The following is a 28,000-nucleotide window of genomic DNA, read 5'->3' on the forward strand; positions in this document are numbered from 1 at the left end:
GAAGCTGTTTCAAAGCTGATAAGCTTTTTTAATGAGACACAATACAGGACAGCCCATCAGAACAGAGCTCATTTGTATATATCAGTCCAAAAGGCACCATTACAAACCACAATGTTTAATTCAAGAGGATAAAGCAAGGTTGATGAATTTTGATACCTGATCCAAAATTTGTAATAAGTGGACCTCAGGTCAGTGTAAAACATGAAGAAATATATGATATGGGTACCATTAGGGCATCAGGGTTAAAGATACAATGTGTACCCAATGAATAACAGCTTACAGACAGCTTACATTCCTTAAGGAATAGTCTGTATAGGCTCCATCCAGATGTGTGTATTAAACATTAACATTCAAGCAAAGCCAGAAATAGCTGGCATCCCAGATAGACTAGACACAGTGATGCAGCAGTGCATGCAGTGCATCTCTGTCTCTTGTGAGATGAGTTCAAACCATCAGCCGTTGCTGGGAAAACCCTGAGTACTTAATATTCTCAAAAAAGTAGGCTAGCGTATTTTTTTATATTCTTTACCGAGCCAAACCCATGATTAGAAACATATCTGGTTGTGCTCCCTACCCTCCCCTGCTCTCTCAGCCAGAGTTTATGGGTTACTGAAAGATTTCAGCAGCAGCACATAAGAAGATTAGAGAGGAATTAACGTCATTCTTTTGTCATTATAGGAATAAATTGATATTTGGTTTTAATCGGAGGGAGGGGGAGGGTGCCACATGTGAAGAACAGCCCATGTCCTGAAAGCGCAGAAAGCACGCAGCACATATACCACACCCGCATGCACACAAACATATATGCATACTTACAGTGGAGTTTGGAGAACCTGCCAGGGGAAGGATTTTGAAAAGCAGGACTGCCAACTACCATGTAAGCGTAGTCATCTACAACGGATTGGATGGCACTGTGTTGAGCATGTGCAGCGAGTGGAGGAATGGGATATGCTTGGAGATGGAAGGGATCGCCGGATGAAGGGAATGTCTATGTCACAGTGATTCCACGCCTGATCTTCTGAGACCAGGGAGCCACTCTCTTCTTCGCCCTGGAGCTTCATCCTTAGCCATGAAGATATCTCCACTGGGGCTGAGGTTGCTATGCTTGATCTGGCTATGGCCTGTCGCCCTGCTCAGTGACAACCAGTTTCCCAACCGCCGAAAACACAAGGATGTCTATATGGGGGAGAACACACGGCACAAACATGGAGGGTGAGGCTGTTGCTGATTTAGTTTTTAATGCTGCTGTGCTGCTCTGGTAGCACTTAGATATGCCTTGGTTTGCTGTGTATTTAACATGTATTCAACGGAATATCTATTAACACCACCGTTACTTTTTACTAACCCTAATCTTAACCCAAAACCTTATCCTAACCTATCCTAACTAGAACCAATATTCTGATCATAACCCTTAACAGTAGTCCATCCTAACCACAATTATATCCATAATCTTAACTGTAACCCTAACCAGAATTCTTACTGGAACCACAATCACAGTGGAACAGCACCACCACAATGGGTTTAAAATGCAGCAATCAAGATGTGATTGAAGTGTAGACTAGTCTCTCCATTTTCACAAGCTCAAAAGTAATTGGGCAATCGACTGGGAAGCAGCTTCATTGTTAGGTGTGGCCTGTTCTGTAATTTATCCATGACAAATTACAGATCTATAAAAGTCTGGAGTTGATTCCAAAGATTTTGAGTTTGCATTTGGTGGCAATTCAGCATGTTGTTTTCATGCAAGCGAAAGAGGCTATTATTAGACTGATAACACAGCAGAAAGTTTGGGACAAGCGTTGTACATTCTTAAAAAGAAGGACTACACTGATGAGCTCAGCAACTCCAATAATCTAGGAACAACTAAATTCTTTCCTTGTTGAAGAAAACTTTCTTCACAACATCTAGTCATGCCAAGAACACTATCAAGGAGCTAAAAGTCTACAATCAACAGATGCCTTCATGCATGTAAATACAGAGGGTTTACCTCAAGATGCAAACCACTGGCAACACACAAGAACAAAAAAGCCAGTTTTGACTTTGCTGGAAACATCAACAAAAATAAAATGCCTGTCCAGCTCTGATTCAAGATTGTTTGGACAGTTGACACCAAGAATAACCTGTTGCAGAATGATGAGGATTACATAGATGGAAGAGCTCATAATCTGATATGCCACATCATCTGTCAAACATGGTGGAGGCAGTATTTTGGCATATGCATGTACTGCTGCCAATGGAATTGGGTCACTGGTGCTTATTGATGATATTACTGCTGATAGATCAATTCTGAAGTGTACAGAGCTATATTATTTTTCTTAAATTCAGTTACATGCTGCCAACCCAAGAGCGTCTTAAATGTGCAAAATAGCATGATTTTCACTTATTGAAGATGAAACTGAAGACCCGAAAACAATCAGCAGCTGAAGGCAGGACTAACAAAGCATTTCAAAGATTCAGCATTTAGGGATTTCCATGAGTTCAGGCAGTCACTGAGTAACAAAGGAACTAAGTATTATAAAACATATATTTAAAAAAGTGTTTATTCAGTTACTTTTGAGCCTGTGAAAATAGAGGGACAATGTATAAATGGCTGAAATTACTAAACTTTTCATGCAGTTTTTTTTATACCCCTTTAATTGAACCACAATGTAATAATTACTCTAACCATAGCATAGCCTAACAGTAAACCCTAACTGTGATTCTAACCATAATCCATAATTACAATTCTACCTATGAAACCTCCCACAGTTCTAACTATAACCCTAACTAACCAGTTCTTACTGCAAACCTAACTACAACTCTACCCATAACCCTGGCCATGAACCAGAGTTCAGTTATTTACCTGCAACACATTATTACTAGCTATAGTAGGTATAGACCACTAAAGTCCTCTATTCTGTAGTTGGCATGTTTTCCATGTTTGGCACTCTGGGTCTAAGCTGAATTTTCAGTGAAAAAATTAACAATTCATAATGCTAATATTTACAAAGGACAAGCTAAAACTACTACACATCAGTGAGATGCCTGCGAGTTAGGCGGTCCGAAGTGATTGTATCACTTTGCAGTTTGTCATCCTTCTTTAAAGATAACCACAAAAGTATTATGAGGTTAAAACCACTTTCGGTATGGTCATGTTGGGCAGTGTAGACTGAATGCAGGTCAACTTGTAGAGCCTGTCATCTTGTTTGAGTGTATATTAGATGAAGAACAGAGGACTGCAGTGTTTCTGCTACATATATTTTGCAAGCAATGATGGGCTGCTGCACTATTGCTGCTTCAGAATTTTATGAAACATCATGAAATTGCAATTACTAAACTCTACAGAGAGCTTTTAATTGAAATAGCCAGCTAAGCAAAAACATACTGTATGGTGGTTAGCAAGCTGGTTAAATTGATAGTTGGATAGTTTAGCCGGTCTATCAGCATGAACAACTTGACCAAGCCAGTTGAGCAGTTGCTGCTAGTCATATTGGTTATCCAACTGCTACTCAAATTGAACTTGCTTTAGTGTATAAAGCAGTTTTTTAAGGACGCTGCCAGTGTTATAATATCTATTCAGTGTGCAGTAGCATTAGCTTACTTGTTACAATATTCATGTCTCGACTCTCTAACAGCCTCACAATTCAGAGGTTCCAGTGATTGACAGAAATATGTCCATTGGTAAAATTGATCATCCCTGGAACATTTATTATTACAACAAGATGCGACAGGGGTGATCTTCGAAAACTCCTTTTAGACCTCGAGTTCCAAATATGGGCATAATTGCATGGCATGACCACAGAATGACGCCACAACTTCAGTGATCTATGTCAAAGAGGGAAAAGTCACCCAACCATGCTGTTTTCTGGACCTCCAGACTGGAACCAATAGGCCCTGGTGTTACTTTTACTAAAGGGTGTGGTAAACGTTAAGGTCAGCCCATAAATAACCTCAAGATTGCCATCCATTCATTTACACTCATGGTCAAGGTGTTATCACTTTGTGGTTTATTGAAGTTTGAACATCATACATTTAGCACTTTCTAGACATTGCTGTAAAATTTTGTGGTCTTAGCGGTCTTTAGGACTCCCCAGCATCATAGTCTATAAAACAAGGATTCAAAAGCTTATACTCATTTCGCTCTGTGTACATTTGTGGTTGTTTTCTGTCATTAACGCAACTCCCTCGTGGTTAGATTGCGTCAGTTAATTGCTCCTGCTTGGTTGGGAAGCATATTGTGGGTGTTGTAAGGAAACCTAAGCTTTTATAATGTTCTCAAGGTCATGTAACAAAATCTAATCAAAATCATTGGGAATCAATCATCTAGACTCAATCATCAATCAAAGACATCATTGTAATTGATCCATTCTTATTTAACTGGACTGGAAATGCTAATTATATAGGAAATACTTTTTCAGGAGTTTTATGGGATATATTCCTTAACTTCCTTAATGATGCTAGTGCTTATATCTGTCCACATGTCCGGGTAGCTCTACACACCAGTAGCTAAAATATGCAATCCAAGTGGCTTAACATCTCCAGATGTTTCCATGACAGTTTCCAGATTTTTCAGGATGCGTGGAAACTCTGACTGATCATTCCATATGAACCTGTAAAAAGCAGCTGGCAATTTTGTAATGGTTTAATACATAAATACACAAACAAACAAATAAATAAATAAATAAATATTAACAACAAAAAATGTGTTGTGGGGATAATTATGTTATGACAGTGATAATATGGTGGAGCAAGCGCATGAGGGACAGCAGGGATGACATTTCAGGTTATTGCTAACTAAGGATCAAAGCTTTATTTGGTCACTAGTAGGTACAGGAACACAGGAAAACAGCCTCAGATTAGCATGAGAGACAAAGCTCTGCTGTTGCCCATCTGTAATGAGAATGATAATCGGGGCGTCATGTAAGCCAACAATTGAGACAATTTGACACATATATTTGAAGATTTTTAAAACCTACATACATTTTTCTACTGCAGTGAAGTCCTATTCACTGAGTGAATTATGTAGTTTTATTTAGAGATTTCCCTGTCAATTACTTGTGCTGTCATGGTTATTAAAAATGACACTCAATCGTTTACTCACTTTCAATAGTTGCCTTTGCACTAGAGAGTCAATGGTGTTTTCTACATCCCTTTATTGGTATAATGAGAAAAACATATAACTGAATTGATTGGAACATGCTGACACTTTCCTTAAAAAGAGCGAAATCTTGTCGGCCTAAATTGACCTAAAATGGGTAGGTAGGGGCATAAACTGGAAAAATGGATATTAAAGCCACAGATGAAAGGAACCTGACAAAACGGCAAGAGCATAATGCATAAGTGAGACTGTGTTGACATCACACAGCAGTTTCTGCTACATCGCTGTTAAAAGCTCAGACTGAGCAGCAGTAACTTACCTATATCCCAAACTGCTCAGACTCATCGAACGTTCCATCATGGCCACCATCTTTGCATGGACTGCAATGACCATCAGAACAGCTCTCTTTACTAATATCAATAGGATGTCAATAGTAATATCAATATAATAATAATAGTAATAATAATATCAATAGTTAGCCACAGCTAACTAGCGAGACAGATCTGAACAACCAGACTGGTGGATGATTGCTGACTATAACTGGAACTAGCTATCGACAACTATTTTGCGAAGCAAACAGTGCCTGTGTATTTTTAAATGCAATTTAATGTGTTTATATAACTTAAATTTCATTTCCACACCTTTGAAAAAGGGGTCGATGCTCTACTTACTACTACAGGAACACACACGGCAGATCCTGCAGTTCATCCTGCAACTTTTGAAAGAAACCAATACCATAGGAGAAAAGTGTTTGTGATATAGCATAAATAGAACGATGTTCCCATACAGGGCATGTTCCCTAGCCTGTAGCTTGAATGAGCATGATGCCTCTAAAAGCTAATGTTAGTAATGTATTGAATTAATTAGATAAAATATACAACATCAACATAAGTACTGCCCAGTAAACTGGATGGTAACATCCAGTGGGAATGTGGAAATCACTACGGACATTATCTGAAGGATGCACCTCCTTCTCACCCATCTCTCAGCGTATTGCTAGTCTGCACAGGTGTCTGTTGACTGATGTAATAGAGTTGGCGTTTAGTGTTGGGCTCTAACTGCGTTGAGATGTGGCATTGAGATGTGGCGCTAGCCTGAGTTCTAAAATGCAGTGGGTGGTTTCTGTTTTGAGAGAGGAAGCACATGCCAGCCTTCTCCCGCTTTCTGTGCACCCTTTCTGTTGTCGACCAACCATACAAGCCCCACATGGGTATGTTATCTGGGCCTGTGCACAGGTTAAAAAAAAAAAACAGTGGGATGATTATTTTTTTAATGATTTTATATAAAAATAGATCAGTTATAATAAATAAATACTATTAGATATGCTCTGATCTACCTATTGCAAAAAGTTATAATAAAATGACCATCCATAATGTGTGTCTGTGTGTGTGTGTTTCTGAATTCCTGCGTGCATACAGATGTCTGTCTCTGCACTATAAGAGCTAATTTTCAGTATTTTCTCCTTCTCTCAGGCGAATAGACTTTAAAATGAAGAAGTCTGACAGCACCAAGTCGCTTCTGATTAAATCGGAGCAGCTTCTACGTATTGAGGACCATGACTTTGCCATGAGGCCCGGCTTTGGAGGTAAATAGATCCTGTTGCCCCATCAGCCTGCTGACATACAGAAACACACACACACACGCGAGACACACGAGACACACGAGACACATGGACAGACTAGTTACTTACTGCAGTGTTCAATGCCTTTCTGTGGTAGAGACTTGACTTTCACCTCATATGATGATGCAGAGGTGTGTCCTCAATCTCTTTTGCAATTGTTGTGTATGTGTGTGTTTTTGTGTGTGTGTCTTAATGGATCAAACAGTGTAATTGACGTGCTATATTTGAACTAGAGAGTGAAAGGAAAGGAGAGACAGAGATAGATATAGAAAGAGAGAAAGAGAGAAAAGGGAGAGAGAGTAACACTCCACAACTGTCCCCACCCATTATCAAAACACACCCCATACTCTACCCACCCCTACACCCCTAAAGGCTCCTCTGTGATTTTTTTCCATCTAGATTGGCCATGGCTGTTTTTTCTCACTAATCCTCTGATGAGGAACTCATAGGCTGTACCCCTTTATCACAGTGACTGTGTCGTCACGTCCTGCTCTGAATAGTAGCGTTATGGAACTTCCGTCTGCACCGTTTAACAGAGAGCTTGCTGGTTTTTAACCTTCATTAAAAACCTTCATTGGGCTTCAGCACAGTCAACATCCAGTTAACATGTCCCTCCAACACGGACGATAGGCCAGTTTATTGGCCAAAGAGCTTCACGCAAAAGCTCATAACATTAGATGTGACCCTGCACGTCCTCCGTAGCACAACGTTCTCCACTGCATTGAGCTCAGCGCTGAACGTAGTAGTAGTTCAGTAGGGTGTTGAGACAGCATAGTGTATCAGAGTCAGATCCATCAGGAAATTACCTGTGACGAGTTTTGCAAAGCAAAGAAGACCAAAGCATTTTTTTATGTTAACTCACATCACAGAAAAAAACTGGCTCCTCCCACTCAGTCCATGTAAACATTAGCAACATTAGAACACCACATAACAACCATGAACACCACAATTAGCAAAGGGACACAGCATCGTAGTTCTACGTTAAGCTACTCATCAAGACTCGGCACTGAGGGGTCTGTTTCCCCAGGTTTACCCAAACCCAGCTGATATCAATCTGAATGAATATTGAAAGAATTAACCCCTTAAACAGCCTTATGGTCTGCCAGTGGGATTAAGGAGTTAATACAAAGGGGGTAATACTTCTATTACCAAAGAATAGCCCCACCAGTTTGTATAGAGGTCCCTGTAATTACTGAATAATACACCTCAGTGTGTAATAAGCCTTGGAGTGTTATGCGGCAAATGCTGATCTACAAGTTTAACATTTTAGTAAATCTTACAGCGATGCTAGTTGCTAGCAACAGTCAACAGTCGGGGCCTTCTGCCTGCATCGTTTAAATAGCAACTGTGCTTGCGAATATATCTACGCTGAAGGGTGTGGTGGTCTCGAAATGAGGTGTGTTTAGGTACATTTCTGACTGAAAATAACCTAGAAAGACGTCAACAGTCCAACGTTCATTGCTATCTTGGCAGTGATTTGTCAACATGGGCATGCCCAACGCCCCCCCACTTTGTGTCAGACAGGCAATGGCAAGTGACACGCTGATTGGTTTATTGCACGTTACGCCCAAAACACACCCATGATTAATTAAGAGACTTAGTACATGCCTCTTTCACGTTTCGAGACACACAATGTGTACTTTTGCCATCGTTATGATAGCAAAGACACACTGACACATCGTAAATCAAGCAGCACAGTCACCTAAAAATTGCTAAAATAGGGTCTTTGGTTTTATTAGTTGCCTTGTTAAAAATGACACATGATGAGTGGGGTGTTTCAGCTGGAGCTGAACATTGTTGAACTTGATGACGTGGACACTCTGGCGTGTTGAATTATAATAATCAGCCTCAGCAATTGTTTACAACATGACCGGAAGGTGTTTATAATGCTCCTATTTAAACTTCTGCATGAATAAACGTGGAGGTGTGATTAATATCTATTACCTTTTATATTTCACTGACTGTAGTGGTGGAGAATTTTAGTCTTGCTCCGAATTCACATATCTGTGTTGTTTTTCAGCAGATGTTGCCATGCGATTCCAAGATCCTCTAGTACATATTAAACATTTTCCAAATAGCAAATAAGAGCTAGTGTCTCTTTGCCTGGACAATAGTGTTGTGAATGTGATCATGTGACCACATAATGCACATAACGTTTATTATGCCCCACAGCAAAACGAATCCAGTCTAATTAAAGCTTTTGACAATGTTGTAGTTGAGACTGTCAACCAGGAGAGAGACAGAAAAAGAGAAAAAGAAAGAGAGTGAGAGAGAGTCAGTAGAGTCGTAATTGATTGAAAGACAGTTTGGAAATCAGATTATGAAATCCATCTGAAATTTCACAGCTGTGAAATATTGTCAGGATTATTTGGGGAGGTTTAAACATTGACAGTTAAATTGTGGCTTCGTTACCATCTGATTCACTGCTTCAGCATTCTTCATGTACTAGATCACACTTGACAGCACACAAAACATTCGCTGGCAAACAGCACTGATTCACCCACTGCTTCAGACATACATACAGTGGCACACTGGCATTAGCGACCCTGCATCCCCTCAAGTGAACCTGACTCAAGCTGCTTAAAAAGTGCTTGTAGAGAGAATGATGACCGCTGGGCAAGTGTACTTTACTGCCGCCGTAAGCCATCGAGCGAGCCAGCGGGAGAAATGTGGGTTAGAGTGTCATATCCTGCAAGTCCAAAACGTCCCTCTATTAAAAACCACGGTGACCCAGATCAGCGACGATGCCAAGCAGACAATGAGCACTGAGGACACAGATGTGTTTTTTTATGCGCAGTAATCTGGATTATAATCCCAGGCTGTCTCTCAGAACACAGAGGGAAGAAGGCTCAATCTTACAGGGCAGCCAGAGGCCTCAGCGAAGGGGGCCAGAGTGGAGATTCGGTCAATAAAGTAATCTCACATGCTAAGATTATCCTAGTAATGTTTTTTGTTCTGTTTAGATTATTTTCAGCACAGTGTGTATTTGTGTGTGTTGCAAGAACGGTGTGTATGACAATGTATGTGTAACCTCTATTGACTGTGATTTTTTATTATTCACTTGTGTGTGCCTGCCACGTTAGAAAAATGACTCATTTTGTCCACTGTATATAGTTATATTATCAATTCCAGGTACAAAAATATAAAATATTAAGTAGCATGTGTCCATAAATTTACTTACAATTTCAAAACCCCCAAAACACTTGCATTTTTTGCTATAGAATTTGTAGAACGTATATAAAAAACTAATGCATGAAGAAGAAAAGAAGCTAAGCTGTGGCGTGTAATATATTACATACTGTAAAATATCATAGATTATGTCAAATATTAATTTCATTTCTATTTAAAAAAAAAAGTGAAAGAAAGGGTTCTGTATGGAGCTGAAAAGGGGTACTTTGATTTGTAATAACAGTGGCATCACATTTTAAAAGGTTCTATGCAGAAAATATATATTTAAGATATTTTTCACCATAAAGAAAAAACATTTAACTAGTCAACAAACTTCAATTCAAGCCTTCTTTGAGTTGGCATGAGTTTGTATAAATATGAACCTTATATAAACATTCTATACAAATTCTAAGTTTTCCAGAACTGATCATTAAGGTCAAGCATAATTTAGCAAGCAGTAATATGAAAGTGTACTACATTGCAGCGTAACTGTCAGTGTTATACATGTGTCATAGCCCGAGCATGTATCTAATCCCCGAGCGACCGCTAACATTGAGATTCAGCTTCATCATACCTTAACAGAGATTAGAGGCAGAGAGACATCATTCAGGCTGGAATTCTCAGAAATCAGATGACTTACGCAAAAGTTCGTATGTAAGCTATTTGTCTCTGTGATGATGAAGATCGTGCTAACGTCCTTAGGTTGCTAAGGAAGGACAGGGCAAAGGTAATGTACTGTTGCACAGATACACTGAATATTACATATTTCAAATTCACGTAAATATTTTCTAAAGCGTGTTGAAGTTGGGAGACTGTGAAGACCATTACAAAAGCTTTAGCTTGTGTTTCATTAAGTAGTTTATATTGGATTTTGAGATGCATTTGGATTATTGTCCTGATGCAGACATTAGCATGTTTTTAAGCTTTAGTGTTTTTTTGAGTGACTGACCCTGTTTACCCCTGGTCACTATAAATGACTAGTATCCTGATTGTATCCTGATAAGATTTTAGCCTCATGCATTTACTCTTGGTAGTCAAACGCATTTCTAATTAGTCAGACCAAAATCTGATTTCTGATTGGGACAAGATGTGCAAATTTGCAGCAATTATTAATTTTTTGGTTGTACTGGGAGGAGTTTTGGTTGTCAAATGTGTCTTGGTGAAATGGATGGTTTACACTTGCAGTTTTATGTGCCTTGTCCTTGTCCAGATATAATCCTGATACTGGATCTTTACTGGAATTCACCTCCCATGCTTAACAGTTGGCAAGTTTTGGCTACTTTTTTGCCAAAGATTTCATTTTTAGCTCATCAGACCACTATTTTCCAAAATGCCTCAAGCCTATCTAGATATTGCTTTGCGTACCTCAGATTTGGACTTTTTTAATAAAGTCATGGCTTTCTGTTACTCATTTCGTAATGATGTTTTGGGCAGTGGACATCAAGAGCTGAAAGTGCTTTGCCATGTTTTATAGCCTTCTTTTCCCAGCGGAAAATGGTGTTGATCAGATTTTGATTAGAGAACTTACTTGAGATCTCACTTACATGCCATTTAGAGATCAACTACAGGTTACAGATGTTTCTCCTAAAACTGCTAAAGATAAAGAGCATTACACAAAAATGAGACACAATATCTCTTTCTTGTCTTTATTTAATCTCTTTCAAGAGTCCATATTTAAGATTTTTAATCTAATTAATTAAACATCAGTTTTACCTTTTATTCCTCAGCCTTTAATTTCTTGAACAGAAGTAATTTTGCATGGTAAAAAATAAACATAAAATAAATTATATGAACATTGTTTCCCAAAAACATCCTGTTCTCAGTTTGTATCTTCAGGTTTATTAATAGCTAAGTTATGGTTCATCTGTTCATATCCATCAGTCTTGTTGCTTGTTGTCATCCTTTTCCTCTTTTACCTTCAACTGTTCTGAGCAAAATTGTTTTTTTCTTCTCATAATGTGTCTCAAATAAGAGAGCTTCAGTTTGGGCTTCCTGTGAGAGATGATGATTTATTTCATCAAGGTTACTGGAACATTGCTGGTTAGTCATATAAACATACATACATATATTTTTTAGATGTACAGATATGAAAGTGAATAATATTGCTCAAATAAATAAATAGTAATTCACAGCATCAAACCTAAAAAGGCTCAAACATGTCCTGAAGGGGAATTGGTTGAGTTCCTTTTGAGACTCCTGTCTTCAGTAAATTACCTATTATTTTGGCAGATCTGAGCACAATGTGAGACTTTTTTGAGATCTGTACTAAGACCATTGCCTTTCCATCTCAACTACAGAGATATTAAGGAGATTTTTCTTTCCCCTATAATTCAGCATCACTGCACTGAACCTAAAGTTACTGAAATCTGCTGGTATTTGACTGTATTTGTACATAATTCACAACTCTTGGCAAAAGAAAGAAACAAGATTATTTTTTTATTTATTCACGTGTAATTATGAATCATGAAGCATTTTTCATTTAAGCATATTTTAATTTAAATGCTAAAATTAAATATTTATAATAATTGTTAAATATGTTTAGTTATTAATTATATACACACATGTTTATGTTTGTATGTTTATATATATATATATATATATATATATATATATATATATATATATATATATATATGTATGTGTGTGTGTGTGTTTTATTTTTCTTTCTTTCTTTCTTTATTTATTTATTTTTAATTCAATATTTTATGTATCAGTGGCAGGAAACTGCACTTCACTAAATTGTGAACCTAAAACATGTCCTCAAAACAAAATATCTTCAAGACATGTTCTGTTAAATAAGCTGTTCAATACAGCTACAAATATTGATTTTGTTTGGTATAAACAGAAACAATATAAATGAGAAGACTGGCCCTTAAACAAAAACAAAACAAAAAGAGCCAATCAGCTCGTTGATTGTGTAAATCAGTCTTATTGCGTAAATTTAGTCACAGGATGCAAAGCTGTACCTGCTATTAATAGTGACTGCTACATCCAGGATTTGCACTTTGGTATTTTGGACTCATACTTGTTGTTTAACTCTGGGAACTAAGGGAAACCACTGCTTAAACTGGGAACTAATGGAAACCGCCCTTTACGTATCATCATTTAGAATTATTTAGTGACTACCAATGGTACAACTAGGCTCTCATGGGCCCCAGTGGAAAAACAAATCCCACAAAAAACCTTAATTGTCATTCATATGTTGTTCAATTACTGCCTATAAAAAAAGACAATGTCTTATAATAATTTTTATTTATTTTATGCATCATCTTTTTTTTGTTCATTAGCATCTAAATGTTAACCTTAGATATTCATATTTGGACCTTAATACACACCATATGAAGCTATCTGATGCTAGTAAAATAAATAAGGTTACATAGATTGCTGAGAATACTTTCTGTGCAATGTACATTATCATCTCTGTCACATTTTGTATCTGTTGAATCTGGCAGTCCTTACATTGTTTTAAGTCTTTCCTAATCCTTTCCTAATACTCCAAAATGACTTTGAAGACTATTCTGTTCATTGACTTCCACATAAAAATAAAAAGGTTCAAATAAAACATATATTTTGATATTATTTGAATGGAATAGTTTTGAGATCTGTGAAATATATATATTAATGTTGCACAGTTTAGACACATGTGAATCGCATCTCACGTGTCTGTGCTGTTGCTTCCTAGGGTCGGCTATTCCGGTAGGCATTGACGTGCAGGTGGAAAGTATTGACAGTATCTCAGAAGTCAACATGGTGAGTGCCTACTGTCCTTTAGATTACTTGTTCTCTTCTCTACCTTGCTCCTCTGGTCCCCAGCCAATCAAAATATTGAAAACTGTGTTACTGTTATGCCTCTTTGTTTCTTTAGAGAGTCTGAGTGCATCTTACCAGAGTAAAGTGGACGAGGAGGGGAGGGTCTGTTGCTAAACAAAGTATTTTAACACATGAAATATAAAAAGCCTAATGGAATTTTGCCATTTTGACCTTAGAATAATAAGAAAAAGCCATACTCAACCTGAAAACATGTGTATCGATATACCCAGACCCAGCTCTAAGCACACCCATACCATGTGTCCAGTGTTCTTAGTGGCTTGATTTAAGTGGGATCTGGGATAGAACAAAAAATATGGACTTTCTGAGGGGTATAAGGGATTAGTTTGAGAGCCCCTGCTTTTCATGGTCTTGACTCTCTGTGACCTGACATTGCACAGTATGTCTTTAGTTCTAGCACTCACAGAAGAGTAAACACAAAAAATGGTAGAAATTTGATGGCAATTAAATATCATTGGAAATAATGGATTTATATGCATTATAAGGTATTACTCAGCCCAGTTTGAACTCTACTGCCTACTATTTCATCTTCTAATCGATCCCAGTAACAAATCTTAAAGACAGCAGAATGTAATTGCAATTAAATGGAACTGAGCTACAGGGATTGACTGCATCATTCTAATAGTTTGTCATTATTTTGTGTACATTTTTCCTGAATTTCACAAATGACACCATCTGTCTCTCTCTGTGTGTGTAGGACTTCACCATGACCCTCTATCTAAGACATTATTGGCAGGACGACAGACTGGCCTTCCCATCCAGCAACAACAAGAGCCGGACGTTTGATTCACGACTGGTGAAGAAAATCTGGGTGCCTGACGTTTTCTTTGTTCATTCCAAGCGCTCTTTCATTCACGACACCACCATGGAGAACATCATGCTGAGAGTGTATCCGGATGGCAACATTCTCTACAGTGTGAGGTACAAGCATGGCCTGGTGAAATCGAAATACTGGCTCATTTCTTTTTTCCTAAGCTGTGAATTTGTATGTATTGTATCTACATGTGCATAAAAAGTAGCCTCACGTAGTCATAAGACTACATTCAAATATATATTTGACCAGGTTCACAAAATGACCTGCTAGATTTACTATAATGTTAAGACTATTTCCTCACTGCTGTGATTCACTCACCAAGCAATTTATTAGACCACTAGTAGGGTCAGTGGGGTCTACCTTTACTTTGAAGAGGTGACATGAATTCCACAAGAAGTTGGAAACATTCCTTTGAGATTCTTGTCTGTATTGACATGATTGTGCCACACAATTCCAGCAGGTTTTTCAGGAGCACAAGAACATAAGGACAGAAGGGAAATTCAATGTTGAGGTCAACAGGTTAACTACCTGACACCTAAAGAATCACACTAAAAGGGAACCAACCTGTGTGTGGTTTGCATTCATCAAATGTGGGTATGGCAGTCACTCCAGGTGTGAACACTGACACCACTGTTCTTGAAGTGGACCTGTGCATGTCTGTAGCACACACAAAGCGGTGTGTGTACTTTAGGAGGTGTGTCAAGGAGGGACAACCCTGGAGTTAGAACTGTGTTTGCACTGTAGTTAAGGCGTGTCTTTCACCTCTTAACATGGACATATAGTAATGGACTGCATTAAATGTGTACCAGTTTATTAAGAATGATGTAGACCTATACTCTGAAAAGCTGGGTTGGACACAACCCAACCTGGGTTACTTGACAACCAAGTGCTGAGTAAATTTGGTACAGAATACATGTTATATTTTCTTAACTTCCAGGCATTTTATTGTTGTGTATATCAACCACTTCCTGGGACACCATAGCGACCACATGAATCAGCATAGCAACCACCCAGCAACCACCTGGAATTCCATAGGATCTGCTTAGCATAGCAACTGTCTGGCAACACTTATACTATAGTAACCACCTGGAATGCAATAACAGCTGCTTAGCAACAGCAGCGCAACCACATGAAAAAACATAGCATCCACCTGGAAATCCCATGACAAAAAGCTAGCAACAACATAAAGCAATAACCCCTTAGTAGCCACCTGGAATACAGTAGCATCTACCATCGGAATGTGATCTTAGTGATTTTAAGCGTGTCAGTGTGTCTTTGCTATCGTAACAGCAGGAAAAATATGTCTTGCCCGACTCGAAACACAAAAGACATGTATTAAGTCTCTTAATTTATCATGGGTGTGTTTTGGGTGCAGTGTGCAGTAAACCAATCAGCGTGTCACTTGCCATTCCCTTTAAAAGCCAGGTGCAGTCCAACTTTGGCAGATTGCTATTGCAATGGCTCAAAGCATTGGGCACGCCCCTGTGTTAACAGTTCACTGCCAAGATAGCAATGAACGTCTGACTGTTGACATCTGCCAATGTTACTTCAGTAAGTGGTGCACCTGTATTTTCCATTGCCAAGATAGCAATACACCAGAAATTTACCTGAACACCCCTCATTTCTGGACCACCCCGCCCATCTGTGTAGATATAATCGCAAGCACCGTTGCTTAGATGAAGCAGGTGAAGTAAGAAAAAAAAATAGACTGTTGGCACAAGGCCAAGATAGGGCCCATACTGTACAACTGTGGTGAGGAGAAAAGCATCTCAGAATGCACAAAGCAATAAACCGGAAGAAAAATGGGGGCTACAACAGCACATTGTGTCAGCCAAGGACAGAAAGCTGAGGCTGCACCCAAACTGGGCGGTTAAAAAGTGTAGGGAAAGCGTAGCCTGGTCTGAGAAATCTCATTTCTACTGAGGCACACAGGCAGTAGGGTCAGAATTTGGCACCAATCCCATAGCACATCATACACAAAATTGACCAGTCTTCTAATAGCTATTTCCAGCATGATGCACCATGTTGCAAAGCAAAAGTGGTCTCAGGAGCTCAGTGTTCTTCAACAGTCTCCAGTTACTGCAACTAAATACCAATAGAATATGTGGGATGTGGTAAAACGGGAGATTTGCAGCATTAAAGTGCTTCAGGAAAAGCTGTAGGAATTGTGTGATGCAATCATGATAACAAGGATCAGATCAACCTGCAAAGGAATGTTTCCAGCATCTTTGTGGAATCCATGCCCCGAAGTATTGAGGGAGGCCCTACCCACTATTGCAAAAAAAGTATTGTGTGTGTGTGTGTATAGTCTATGCAAGTGTGATACACATGCAACATGTGTATATAATGTATAGTTCTCCAATATGATTATACAGTACATATACCTCCAGTATGCATATGCTTTTTTAAAATAACTGATAGCACCCACAGATACACATTTCTCCAAAAAGTCTAAAATACTTATTGGGAATTGTTCTGTGACTACCAATAGTGTTTGCTTTGTTACAGAATCACTGTGACTGCTTTGTGCTCCATGGACTTCAGTAGCTTTCCTCTAGATACACAGAACTGTTCTCTGGAACTGGAGAGTTGTGAGTACTACCAGGCGTGGAGGCAGGGGTGGGCGGTGGAATGAAGACAACACAACATGACAAAGTTTCTTTACCCTCAGAGTTTCAGTACCACACTAAAGTCAGAGAGTACCTTCCAATTATTTCATTTCCAGTCAAAACTATCATTATGTACAAGCTATGCAGTTTCATAAAAAAGCCAAAATATATTTTATAACAGACAATGGTGCCTTAACCACCTTAGATACGCAATATGGACAGTATTGTAAGTATTGGGACACCTGCTCATTCATTGTTTCTTTTGAAAACAATGGTATTAAAATAAAGTTTATCCTGCTATCTACCACATTTTGGAGCATTGCCATGAGGATTTGATTGCATTCAGCAACAAGAGCATTAATGAGGTCAGGATGTTGGATGATCACCACCCCACCTCATCTCCAACTCCCCAATTCATCCTAAAAGTACTGGATGGAGCACCAAAACTCCAGAGAACATAGTTCCACTGCTCCACAGCTCAATGCTGGGGGGCTTTATAGCAGTCCAGCCCAAGCCTGGCATTAGGCATGGTGCCAATAGCTTCATGTTTAACTGTTCCTGGTCCTTCTCTATTGGTAATGCTTCTCTACGGGGACTAGGCAAGCTGTGTGTGTGTATGTGCATTTGTACATTTGTGTCAGTAATGGGTGCAACCTAAAGTAGCTGAGTAGCCCCTTTAGCACAGCTTTCTTAGAAATCAGCAGGGAGATGTTTCTGCACTTCCAAATTTCACTCGTACAAATAGGGACGTTTTCTGCTTCTCACCATCCAAGTCTTTCCAAACACATTCAGTGATGTTGAGGTCTGGACTCGTTGTTCAGCACTGTTCAGAGAGGAACAGCAGCTTCTGCAGTTGACTTGTAAATGTTCTTCTGCTTATCCATTTTCTTTTCCTGGGGCTGTTTATCTGAGGAGGACAGTAGATACAGAGTTTCATCACATAAGACAATATGACACTTTATTAACCCCAAAGGGAAATTAGAGAATGATGTTTGTTAACTTGTACCTAATGCTGTTTTGACTGAAGTGAAATAAATAAAGAATAGTCTTCATTTTCATGTCTTAGAATCTATAACTCTTACAATCTAATCTGAAACTTTTAGAAATAAAATTTATTTATTTATATGTCCTGTATAAAGGTTGATTTCTTTGTCACATTTAAGAAAAAGCTTCAGTTAAAGAAGTCAACTAATTTCTGAGCTTAAAACAATACTTAACAATACATCATGTTTTTATAACACTCAACACTTTATTACTTGGTCAAGTCTTACCAAGACTTGACCAGTCTTGCACATTTCTACAAGCCTCTTGATGATTGAGACCTTTTCAAATGATTTGGGCCAGTCCCACATTTTTGTGTCAACCTTTTTAAAATGATTTTACTCATTTCTGTAAGATGCCCGCAGTGCCCGTAAAACAACAAATATAACAACACTATTTGACGGCATACAGACACGTATGTACATGTTGGCAAACGTTCCTCATTGAATCTGCACCTAGACCTGTGCGTACATGCTGTGAAGCCTAGGTTAAACACCACACACCACAGCACATAATGCGCATGGACCTCAGCTTCAGAGGAGAGGCAGTGGAGCTGGAGTGTGTAAGGCTCTGCCATCTCTCCTCTGAGGGTTGCCGCCCATGCTTCTTCAAGGAGAGTCACCCATCTCACCTGTCTTTACCCCCCTCCTCTCTCCTTCCCTCTGTGCTCTCTTGAAGACGCGTACAATGAAAACGACCTCATGCTCTACTGGAAGAACGGGAACGATTCATTAAGGACTGACGAGATCGTACTCTCGCAGTTTTTTATTGAAGAATTCCACCCTTCCTACGGGCTAGCCTTCTACAGCAGTACGGGTATGTGCTTTAGCCTCCTGCCGGCTTCTAAGGATAGTGCTCTGTGTCCATGCATTTGGCTGTCCCGTTGCTGTGCATGACCACAGAACTGCTGGGAGGGACTCCAGGTAGAGGTTGCCCTTGATGCTCACTGATACCAGGCCAGTCAGCCCCCAGTCCACATCCTGATGTCAGTCATGAGAGAAATGGCAAAACTGGCCTGAGCTCAGTGAGGCGAAAAAGCATTCAGTGTCAGTGAAGTCCTAGGTCAGATGCCTCAGCAGTCCTGGCTGTCAATCTGAAAGTGATAATTAAACAGAGATGGAAAGAATAGTATAGTAAGAGCAAACTGAAATGGTTCATGATTCCATTGGTTCAAGTGGTTGTCAGAGTTAGAACCACTAACTCAGAGGCAATATAGTTTGGAAAGAGTAGTGGAGGCTGGACACTCTCTACTCAGCATTTCATACAATCCATAAGATGTAGTGTAAATGTAATGTTTTGGGAATACATTGATTGATGATATGCACATACAGTTGCAATCAAAAAATTGGTTTATAATTGGATTATCGTCCTAAATAAATCAATCAAATAAACACAAAATGCTACTTTTAATGGCGACTGCAATCTCAGAATTATTCAACCCCTTGATCACAGGTGTCTTTAGTATGTAGAGGAGCATCCTTTTGCTGTTATGTCATCAGCATTTGGCAGCGTTCCTGGCAAATCTTAGCCCATTTCTCATGAGCAGTGGCCTCCAGTTTACTAATATTCTTGGGTTTCTGGGCTGCAACAGTCTTTTTCAAATCCAACCGAATATTTTCTATGGGGTTCAAGTCAGTCGACTGTGATCGCCCTTCGAGAATCTTCCAGGACTTCTTCTGAAACAATGTCTTGGTGGACTTTGGGGTATGCTTTAGATAATTGTCCAGCATATAGACCTACTGCTGGTCCAAGTTCAAGTTTGGCTTCATATACTCCAAATATACCCAAAAAGTTTCATCGCTCCACAGAAGTTATACGATTCTGTTCTGTGGAACTTTTTGGGTATATTTGGATCAGCGGAAGCAAACACTGAAAAGAATACCCTGCTCTGGGGCTGATTTGTTTCCTCTGGCACTGGAAACCTGCAGCGTGTAGAAGGGCAAGATGGATTCAATCAAGTATCAGGAAACCCTAGGAAGAAACATCATACCTTCTGTGAGAAGGCTGAAGCTTGGGTGCCATTGAATCTTCCAACATGGCAATGTCCCCAAACATGCTTCAGAGTCCTCCAAGGCTTGGTTTCAGAAGAAGTCCTGGAGGATTCTGAAGTTGTTGTCACAGTCGTGTGACTTGAACCCCCATAGAAAATCTTTGGTGGGATTTGAAGAAGGTGGTTGCAGCACATTAACCCAAGAATATTGGTGAACTGGAGGCCACTGCTCATGAGGAAGAATGCTGTCAGAAGCTGGTGGTGCTCTACTAAGTACTAGAAATGCTTCTGATAAAGGAGCTGAATAATTCAGACATCATTAAAAGTAGCATTTTCTGTTGAATTTGGAGAAAGCACTTGTTCTATTAGTTGTGTTGGGCTTTTTAAATTGGTATTGTTTGATTGGTTTATTTCAAACAGCTGCAAAGTTGCAATGGGAATTAAATAATTTTGATTGCAACCATAAAACATGAAGGTCAACATTCATTTTTATTTCTTTAATGATGAGAAAATGAAATGCCCCTCAGCTATGCTCCACAGTTCAAAATGGAAATCAAACCAGTCAGCTGATTCACTCCACAGCCTTATGTATATAATTCATCTTAATAAAGAACATGGGTTATTTCAAGCACTTTGTTCAGTATACTGTTACTAACTTGATTATCCACTTGAGGTAAAAGTACCAATATAAAAATATTCAACTTGAAGTTGAGTAAATACTTTAATAAAGTTAATTGCCTAAGCTATTTTATTAGCTTGCCTTTAACATTATCTTATCATAGCAGGGACTCAGCATAGAACATAGAAAAAGACAGTGGATTTTAGTATTTAATTAACAAGCTAAAACACATTAATAACATATACAGTTATAAACATGTAATAGTGTAGTTTGTTAGTTTCAATACATACATACCCATACACACCATTCTAGTTCATTTATGATCATAAACTGCAAAAAACAGTTTGCACAAGGTTGCAATTTCCTGTTTATCTCTGTTTGAATGACAGCTAAAGCCAAGGTATGTTTCAATTTCCTGCGTTCATGCTGATAAATCCTCTTCTTTTCCTGTCTGTCCTGCTTTCTCTCAGGCTGGTATAACAGACTCTACATAAACTTCATCCTCAGGAGGCACATTTTCTTCTTCATGCTGCAGACGTACTTTCCCACAATGCTGATGGTCATGCTGTCCTGGGTCTCCTTCTGGATTGACAGGAGAGCTGTCCCAGCCCGAGTTTCGCTAGGTATCATATCTGCAATCACATCGTTTCAGGGATGCTGTTATTATGTGAACGCTTCATTTTATGTTAAAATTTTACTGTTTTCTCAATTCTTCCAGGGAACTTGTAGACAGGAGAATAGATCAGACACTAGATGGCGCTCCCGAGTGAGCCAAAAGTGTTACTGAATGAAGCATTTGAGCAAAACCATAGTTTATAAATTGCTTTCAGTATGAAAAGTAATGTTTCAGCATAGCAGACATATTTTTTGAGGCTTTAGAACCCTGTGCGAATTGCTTTACGGCAGCTACTATTAGCAGACAGGAGAGTGTACAGTGACTTGTTTATTTCTTAATTGCAATAGTGTACACATTGCATTGTACAGGTAGTCACATTAACGATGAACTGATCAACAATAGCTAGCCATAATTACCACCTAACAAAGCTGTAGTGTTGTAACTGGCTAAGTGTAACAGCACCCAGAAGCAATAATGCTAGCATCTCTCCATAAAAATGTCATACATGACATACACAGGTATGTTTTCTGTAAATTAAAAAAATACACCATTGAGAGAGGACATGAAAGGAAAATAGAGACTTGGAAATTAGAAAGAATGAACTTGCCATCAAAACTCTTAATGCTACTTTGTGTAAACCGTCAATATGACACTTATGTTTGTACAAACCTATAGACCTATAGAGTGAACCTACAGAACTGACTGCTGAAGTGTCAGTGTCCTGCCCTGCAGTTGATGTGGTCAAACGCAGCAGACAAAAGGGGAGGGAACTGAAACATGAGCACCTGAGATTCGCACAAAGAGTGGCCTGAATAAATTCACAGGATGAGCTCACACTGGAAGGGAACACTGTGTTACAACAGCTACCTCTAAATCACAGACAATACACGTTATACCCAAAACGAAGTTCTTACCATGTGACTGATGTGAATGTAGGCTTATGTCACATACACACGGGGGACAAATGACTGGAAAACTACAACACAAAGGTGACACAAAGCCACTGCAGCAGATTCTGTGTGCCTTGGCATAGAGGAACGTCTTTCAAAAGATATTCCATCAGATGGTGTTTTGGTGATGCTGATGGAGAGCACTGCCTAACTTGGTTTCAATCTGGTGACTGTGAAAGTCATACAATATTGTCAGTATTAAGTCACCCCTCAAAGCCTTGTGAATGGGGCCTTGTCGTCCAGGGAGAGACCCCTCCCATCAGGATAGAAATGTTTCATCACAGGATACAGGTGATCCTCTGCTAAGGGGACAAGTCGGTCCAAACCATGACAACAACAACGTGCCCCGGCCCGAATTTTTAAATTGTGTAACATGTCCAGGATTTTGCATTGATGTTACGTCAGCGTTTGCTTCTACACATTCTGTGTTCTCACCACCATGATCAATCAATGTACATGCATCTACGTTAACCACTGGTCAAACTGCTTCCCACCACAGTCGAGTGGCCACAGCCTAAAAATGCAGATGTAAATGCAAATAAAGACAAATCAGTTTATCAGACTTTATCTGACTTATTAATGTATTTGTTATTATTTTTTAACATTGGCATATAAAATAGAATTTGAAAATAGTGGGAAAAGTAAAACTTTGCTTTTTAATCATTTATAAAGGAGATGATTGAGCAATATAAGCTATTACAGCTATATATTAGTCTTGGTTAATGACTGCATGTTTATGTATTAATGTAATAGCCACCTAGGAACTTTTGAATATTCCCCTAAAATACTGACCAATGTTTACAATATTCATAAATTTTCACATAGTAAATCATTCATTGGTGGTATGTCTCCATTTTGGTTACACTTTGGAATGTAAAATAAATATTCAAGATTTCTTTATGAAAAATCTGGTGAGAACTGAGATGGTCAAAATGATTGGCCCTCATGTGATTTTGTGCTTTCAAAGCAAATGCACTGGGTTTAAAACTGCACCTGAGGAATCATTAGCACTGAACCTTATTTAAGTGATTCCAAGAAGCAGAGTTAGTATCACTTGGCTGCTTGAATGAAATGGATACTCTAGGGTTGGCAAAAAGAAAAGAAATCAGTCTGGACCTCAGATAGTGGACCTACATTCAGTAGGTCAGAGGGAAGGATATACTGCAATTTCCAAGCATTTCATGGCTTCTAAAACAGGTGTGCGTTGCATTATCCCAAAACACCTGGCCGTGGTCGAAAACGCAAGATTTCCAAAACCGTGCAGCGAAAAATAATCACAAATGTCAACAAGAATCCCTGGACCTCTGCAAAGATGATTGTTGCTGAACTGCCTTCTTCTAGACTTGATGTTTCACGTAAGACTGTTGTGAGGTCTCTTCATCATGGTGGACTCTGTGGTCATCGTCCAAGAAAAACCCGTTGCTCTCACAACGGCACATCAAAGCCTAACTGAACTTTGCCAGAGATAATCTGAAACATAAGGGAGAGTTTTAGAAGTCTGTTCTTTGGTCTGATGAAACCAAACTTGAGCTGTTTAGGCATATGGATGCTGCTTTTGTTTTGCGTAGGAAGGGTAAGTCCTTCAACCCTAAACATGCTGTCCCCACAGTGAAGCATGCTGGCAGGAGCATAATGCTGTGGGGCATGGGACCAAAGAGGATTATGTGTATAGTCTGAAGAATAACATCATGACATCTGCTGCCAGTCTAGGGTTAGGTCATCGCTAGGTCTTCCAAAAAAGATAATGATCCGAAGCATACATCAAAGTTAGTCAAAAACTTTTTTACAAAGGTTTAGGTCCATGCTTGGAGACCAAGCAATTTTGCATGATCTTGACCAATTTGCCAAGGAAGAACTGAGGAAGAATCTTCAACTCTGTTGCTCTTACTGACTGCCAACTTAGTTAGAAACTACCAGAAGAGGTTGTTGTCAGTTTTGAATACGAAAGGCTACACTATTGACTATTAGTTGTCAGAGGGCTAATCATTTTGTTCATTGCATTTTTTACAGCTCAGCAAACCAATTCAAATATTAATTTAAAGTTATGCAGATGTTGTCTTTGTTCTTGTGGATGCACACAAACTATAAAGAGTTTTAAGACTATTAAGGTTATGGACCATGTCATTGGAAGGGTAGTGGTTTTATTTGATTTCGTAAGGGGGGCTAATAATTTAATGATGACCTTCAGACTATTTGACTTTCTTGAGTTTAGAATTATTTAACTCCCTCCTACCCTCTCTCACACAAATACTACCACGGTCCAACAATTTACATCAAGATCCTAACCATAACAGATGCCCATGTGTGTCCCTAGTGTCCTCTTTTTTGTAAACCAAAAAATGGTCAGAGGCCCAGCAGTGGCAGCTTAGAATCCCTGGGTATCGAACCTACAACCAAAGTACTTTAACCACTGAGTCACTGCTGTACTAACATCACAGTCATTGAATCTGTGTGAGTCCATCCCTGTATGCTTACATCTTTGAATAAAATGATGATGAAATCTGCATTTACTTCTGTGGTTTACTGTTCTTATTGAAACACCGGCCTGTTGAGCAGTATTTGTAACTCCTGCCAGCCCATGCCCCAACAAATATCCCTTATTTAAGGGTCACTTACATCTGTTCCTCTTGCCATCTTGATCCAAAATCAAGGTAACTTACAGTGTTTTTCATTTTCAAGCATGACACAGGGCATGGTGGGATGCTTATTAAATGTAGCGTGGCATACCCCTGTCTGGAAGAATGTGCACTATACACATACAGTGTGTAAGATGTGTGGACTGTGCTGATGAAAGTTTGTGAACTATACAAAAGCAAATGAAGACGTTTTGTGTCTTGAACCATTCACATTTCTGAAGTAGCTCTTCTCCTCTCTCTTCACATAAGGCCTAAATCATGTCTCTGTCTCTCTGTACAGGAATCACCACCGTGTTGACCATGTCCACCATAATCACGGGCGTCTCAGCATCCATGCCTCAGGTCTCCTATGTGAAGGCTGTGGATATTTACCTGTGGGCTAGCTTCCTGTTTGTCTTCCTATCCGTCATTGAATATGCTGCTGTTAACTACTTTACCACAGTGGAGGAGATGAAGAAACTCAAAAGGGGGAAGGTCAGAGTTTTTTTTTAGACTAATGTACTGTAGCCAAAAGCTTAGCTGTCAGCTCCTGAGCTGTAATAAACATAGGCACAGCATAGAGCAGCCAGAGAGACCAAACTAAACGTTAATAGACAGTGGAAGACAAAGTGCCAATATGCAAACAGGCAATGTAAGAGGATGTAGGTGTATAATCTGTTTTAACGTGCTGTCAGTTTCCTATTCAGACACTTGAGCTTTACTCAAAGGATCTTAAAGAGAGCGTCTGTGCTATCTGCTCAATATACAGCAGTAGCAGGTTGGTTATGGTGCCATTAAGGTCTCATAAAAGTCAGCGTATGTATTTTATTGTAATGTGATTCTGATGATGTGTGAGATGGGTGAGATGTCAGGGATTGTGAGGTTAAGTTCTGGTTCCATAAAGTAAAATGTGCATGACTAGGGTCCAAATCGCGTGAATAAGCAAGTGACCAAAATGTTGCACGGTATATAGACTGTCGTTAGATGTGCTGTTAATATTAGCTCATTTAGTTTTGCTTTCTCATGTTTTCTACCCATCTAACCAAGTCCTCTTATACAGGGATTAACCTGTATGTCTTCACTGCTGACTTGTCTCCATCTACTGGTATTTTTAAGGCAATGCACTCAGGAACTTTGTTTTACAACACCATATCCAGTTTATGATGAGTCTGGCTTCCTCCTATTTCTCCTTTTACACCAAAAAAATGACATAGAAGTCATAGAGGGCGTGCCCAACCTAGTCCATATTGACTGTGGTGAATGTGCTCAACAGCTAAAAAAATAATCAAATACGTATCTAGTCTTTCAGGTGAAACGAAGAATCATGTATTGCATTTGTGTCTCCTATCCCATTTGTCCTGACAGAGCAGGGGACACCAATCGTGTAGCCGGTGACATCTGTCCACAGATAATCCAAAACTATAAAGAGCTAATGTTTGAATGTGACAGTCATGTCCCATTAGACTGGAGGGTGGTTCAGTGTAGGTTAGCTTACCTTAGCTGGCCAACCAGACACCTGCTCCACTAGCCAACTGTTATAACTACATAACTATATATATATATATATATATATATATATATATATATATATATATATATATATATATATATATATATATGCCAAAAAGCTCAGGATGTCTTACCACCGACAACATCTAAATTACAGTAAGACATTAGCATTCCAGCTGTTGAGTGCTGACTGGCTGCTGGGAGAGTTAGAAAGTCTAAAAATTGAGTTTAAATGAGTGTTTCTGCTGTTCTGTCTTGAGAAATTAAGACCATATAATGTTAATAATTAAAGCTAATAATTATTTACAAATGAGGATGTTGCACAAAATAACCTATTCATTTTAGATCAGCGCCATCTAGTGTCTGAACAAGACATTATGCCGCAAGACATTAACTTATCAAATGGTAGATCTCCTCATTACAAATTCACATTACAGGTTAAAGATATGCTATGATTGGTGTTCAATTTTTGCAATTTTGCCGATCCTCTACAGAGAATACACCTCTGTATATTATAATGCATAATTGCTTATTATTTTTGGGGATGCATCGATCCGATACTAGGATCGGTTATTGGACCGATCCATTCACTGAACCGACAGCTGGTCTCCTTATATATGGCGAACCGAGAAGGGAGGAGCTGCTCGCTCCCTTTTGGTCTCACAAACTTTCAGAATTTCAGAATAAAAGTCCTGAGCCCAGACAACACATTTATTTTAGTGATGAATAAATCACGGCCTGTGTCTTTGTTATATTTTGTTTTACACATTTGTGAAGTAATGTTTAAGGCAATCCAGATGCCTTAAGTCTCTTCCTCATAATGAGATATATGGATTATTAATTGAACAATGATATCAGATCTGTTTTTGCCGATACACAAAACAGAAAAAGTTGGATCAGTGCATCCCTATTTATTTATCAAAAAAAAATCCAATATGTTAAATTTTAGAAAACAAACAGCAAGTGTGCTCTACAATTTGCAGAAAATTCTATATCTAGGTTTGTTATGTGATGAGCTCAGCAGAGAAGACCACCATGTCCACCACAATAGATACTGCCAGGTGGCCTCAGCTAAAAGTAGGAGTACTGTAGGAGCAATAACTTAGGGAAGTGAGATGTCCTTAAAATTTTCCAAAAAGGTCAAATTTAGTTTGAGGTAAGGGAAAACATTTGTAGTTTGGTGAACATGGTCCAGACATACAATCATATGGTATCCTGTCTCTCTCATAACAGCTACCAGTATCTTTTGATGCAACCCAGGCCATGGCCTACGATGGCTGTTTCCACGACAACGAGATGGACCTCTCGCCTTTCCCAGAGCTCCCAACAACACCAAGCACTGAGCAGGCGGCACCGCCCCAGAACTCCTCAACAGAGCCGCCACCCACAGAGGGCACCAGGCTCTGGAGGAAACGCTCGGTTCGTCACAACATCAACTTCATCATGAGCAATAGTTACATGATCGACTCATACTCTCGAATCATCTTCCCTGTGGCCTACCTGCTCTTCAACATCATCTACTGGTCGCTGTATTCCTGATCAACTG

The 28,000-nt window shown here is 39.1% G+C and overlaps 1 protein-coding gene across 1 annotated transcript; it reads left to right on the forward strand.

Annotated features, from left to right (window-relative positions):
- Window positions 1-1,069: 1,069 nt before the first annotated feature.
- gabrr3a (gamma-aminobutyric acid type A receptor subunit rho3a) lies at window positions 1,070-27,993 on the forward strand. Its single transcript, XM_072658605.1, has 9 exons — window positions 1,070-1,212; window positions 6,547-6,659; window positions 13,546-13,613; window positions 14,389-14,612; window positions 17,014-17,096; window positions 18,834-18,971; window positions 21,235-21,387; window positions 25,247-25,440; window positions 27,688-27,993. The coding sequence occupies exons 1-9, from the start codon at window positions 1,070-1,072 to the stop codon at window positions 27,991-27,993; spliced, it is 1,422 nt and encodes a 473-aa protein (XP_072514706.1).
- Window positions 27,994-28,000: the final 7 nt, after the last annotated feature.

Source organism: Salminus brasiliensis, chromosome 16, assembly GCF_030463535.1.
Source record: "Salminus brasiliensis chromosome 16, fSalBra1.hap2, whole genome shotgun sequence".
In the NCBI taxonomy this organism is placed as follows: domain Eukaryota; kingdom Metazoa; phylum Chordata; class Actinopteri; order Characiformes; family Bryconidae; genus Salminus; species Salminus brasiliensis.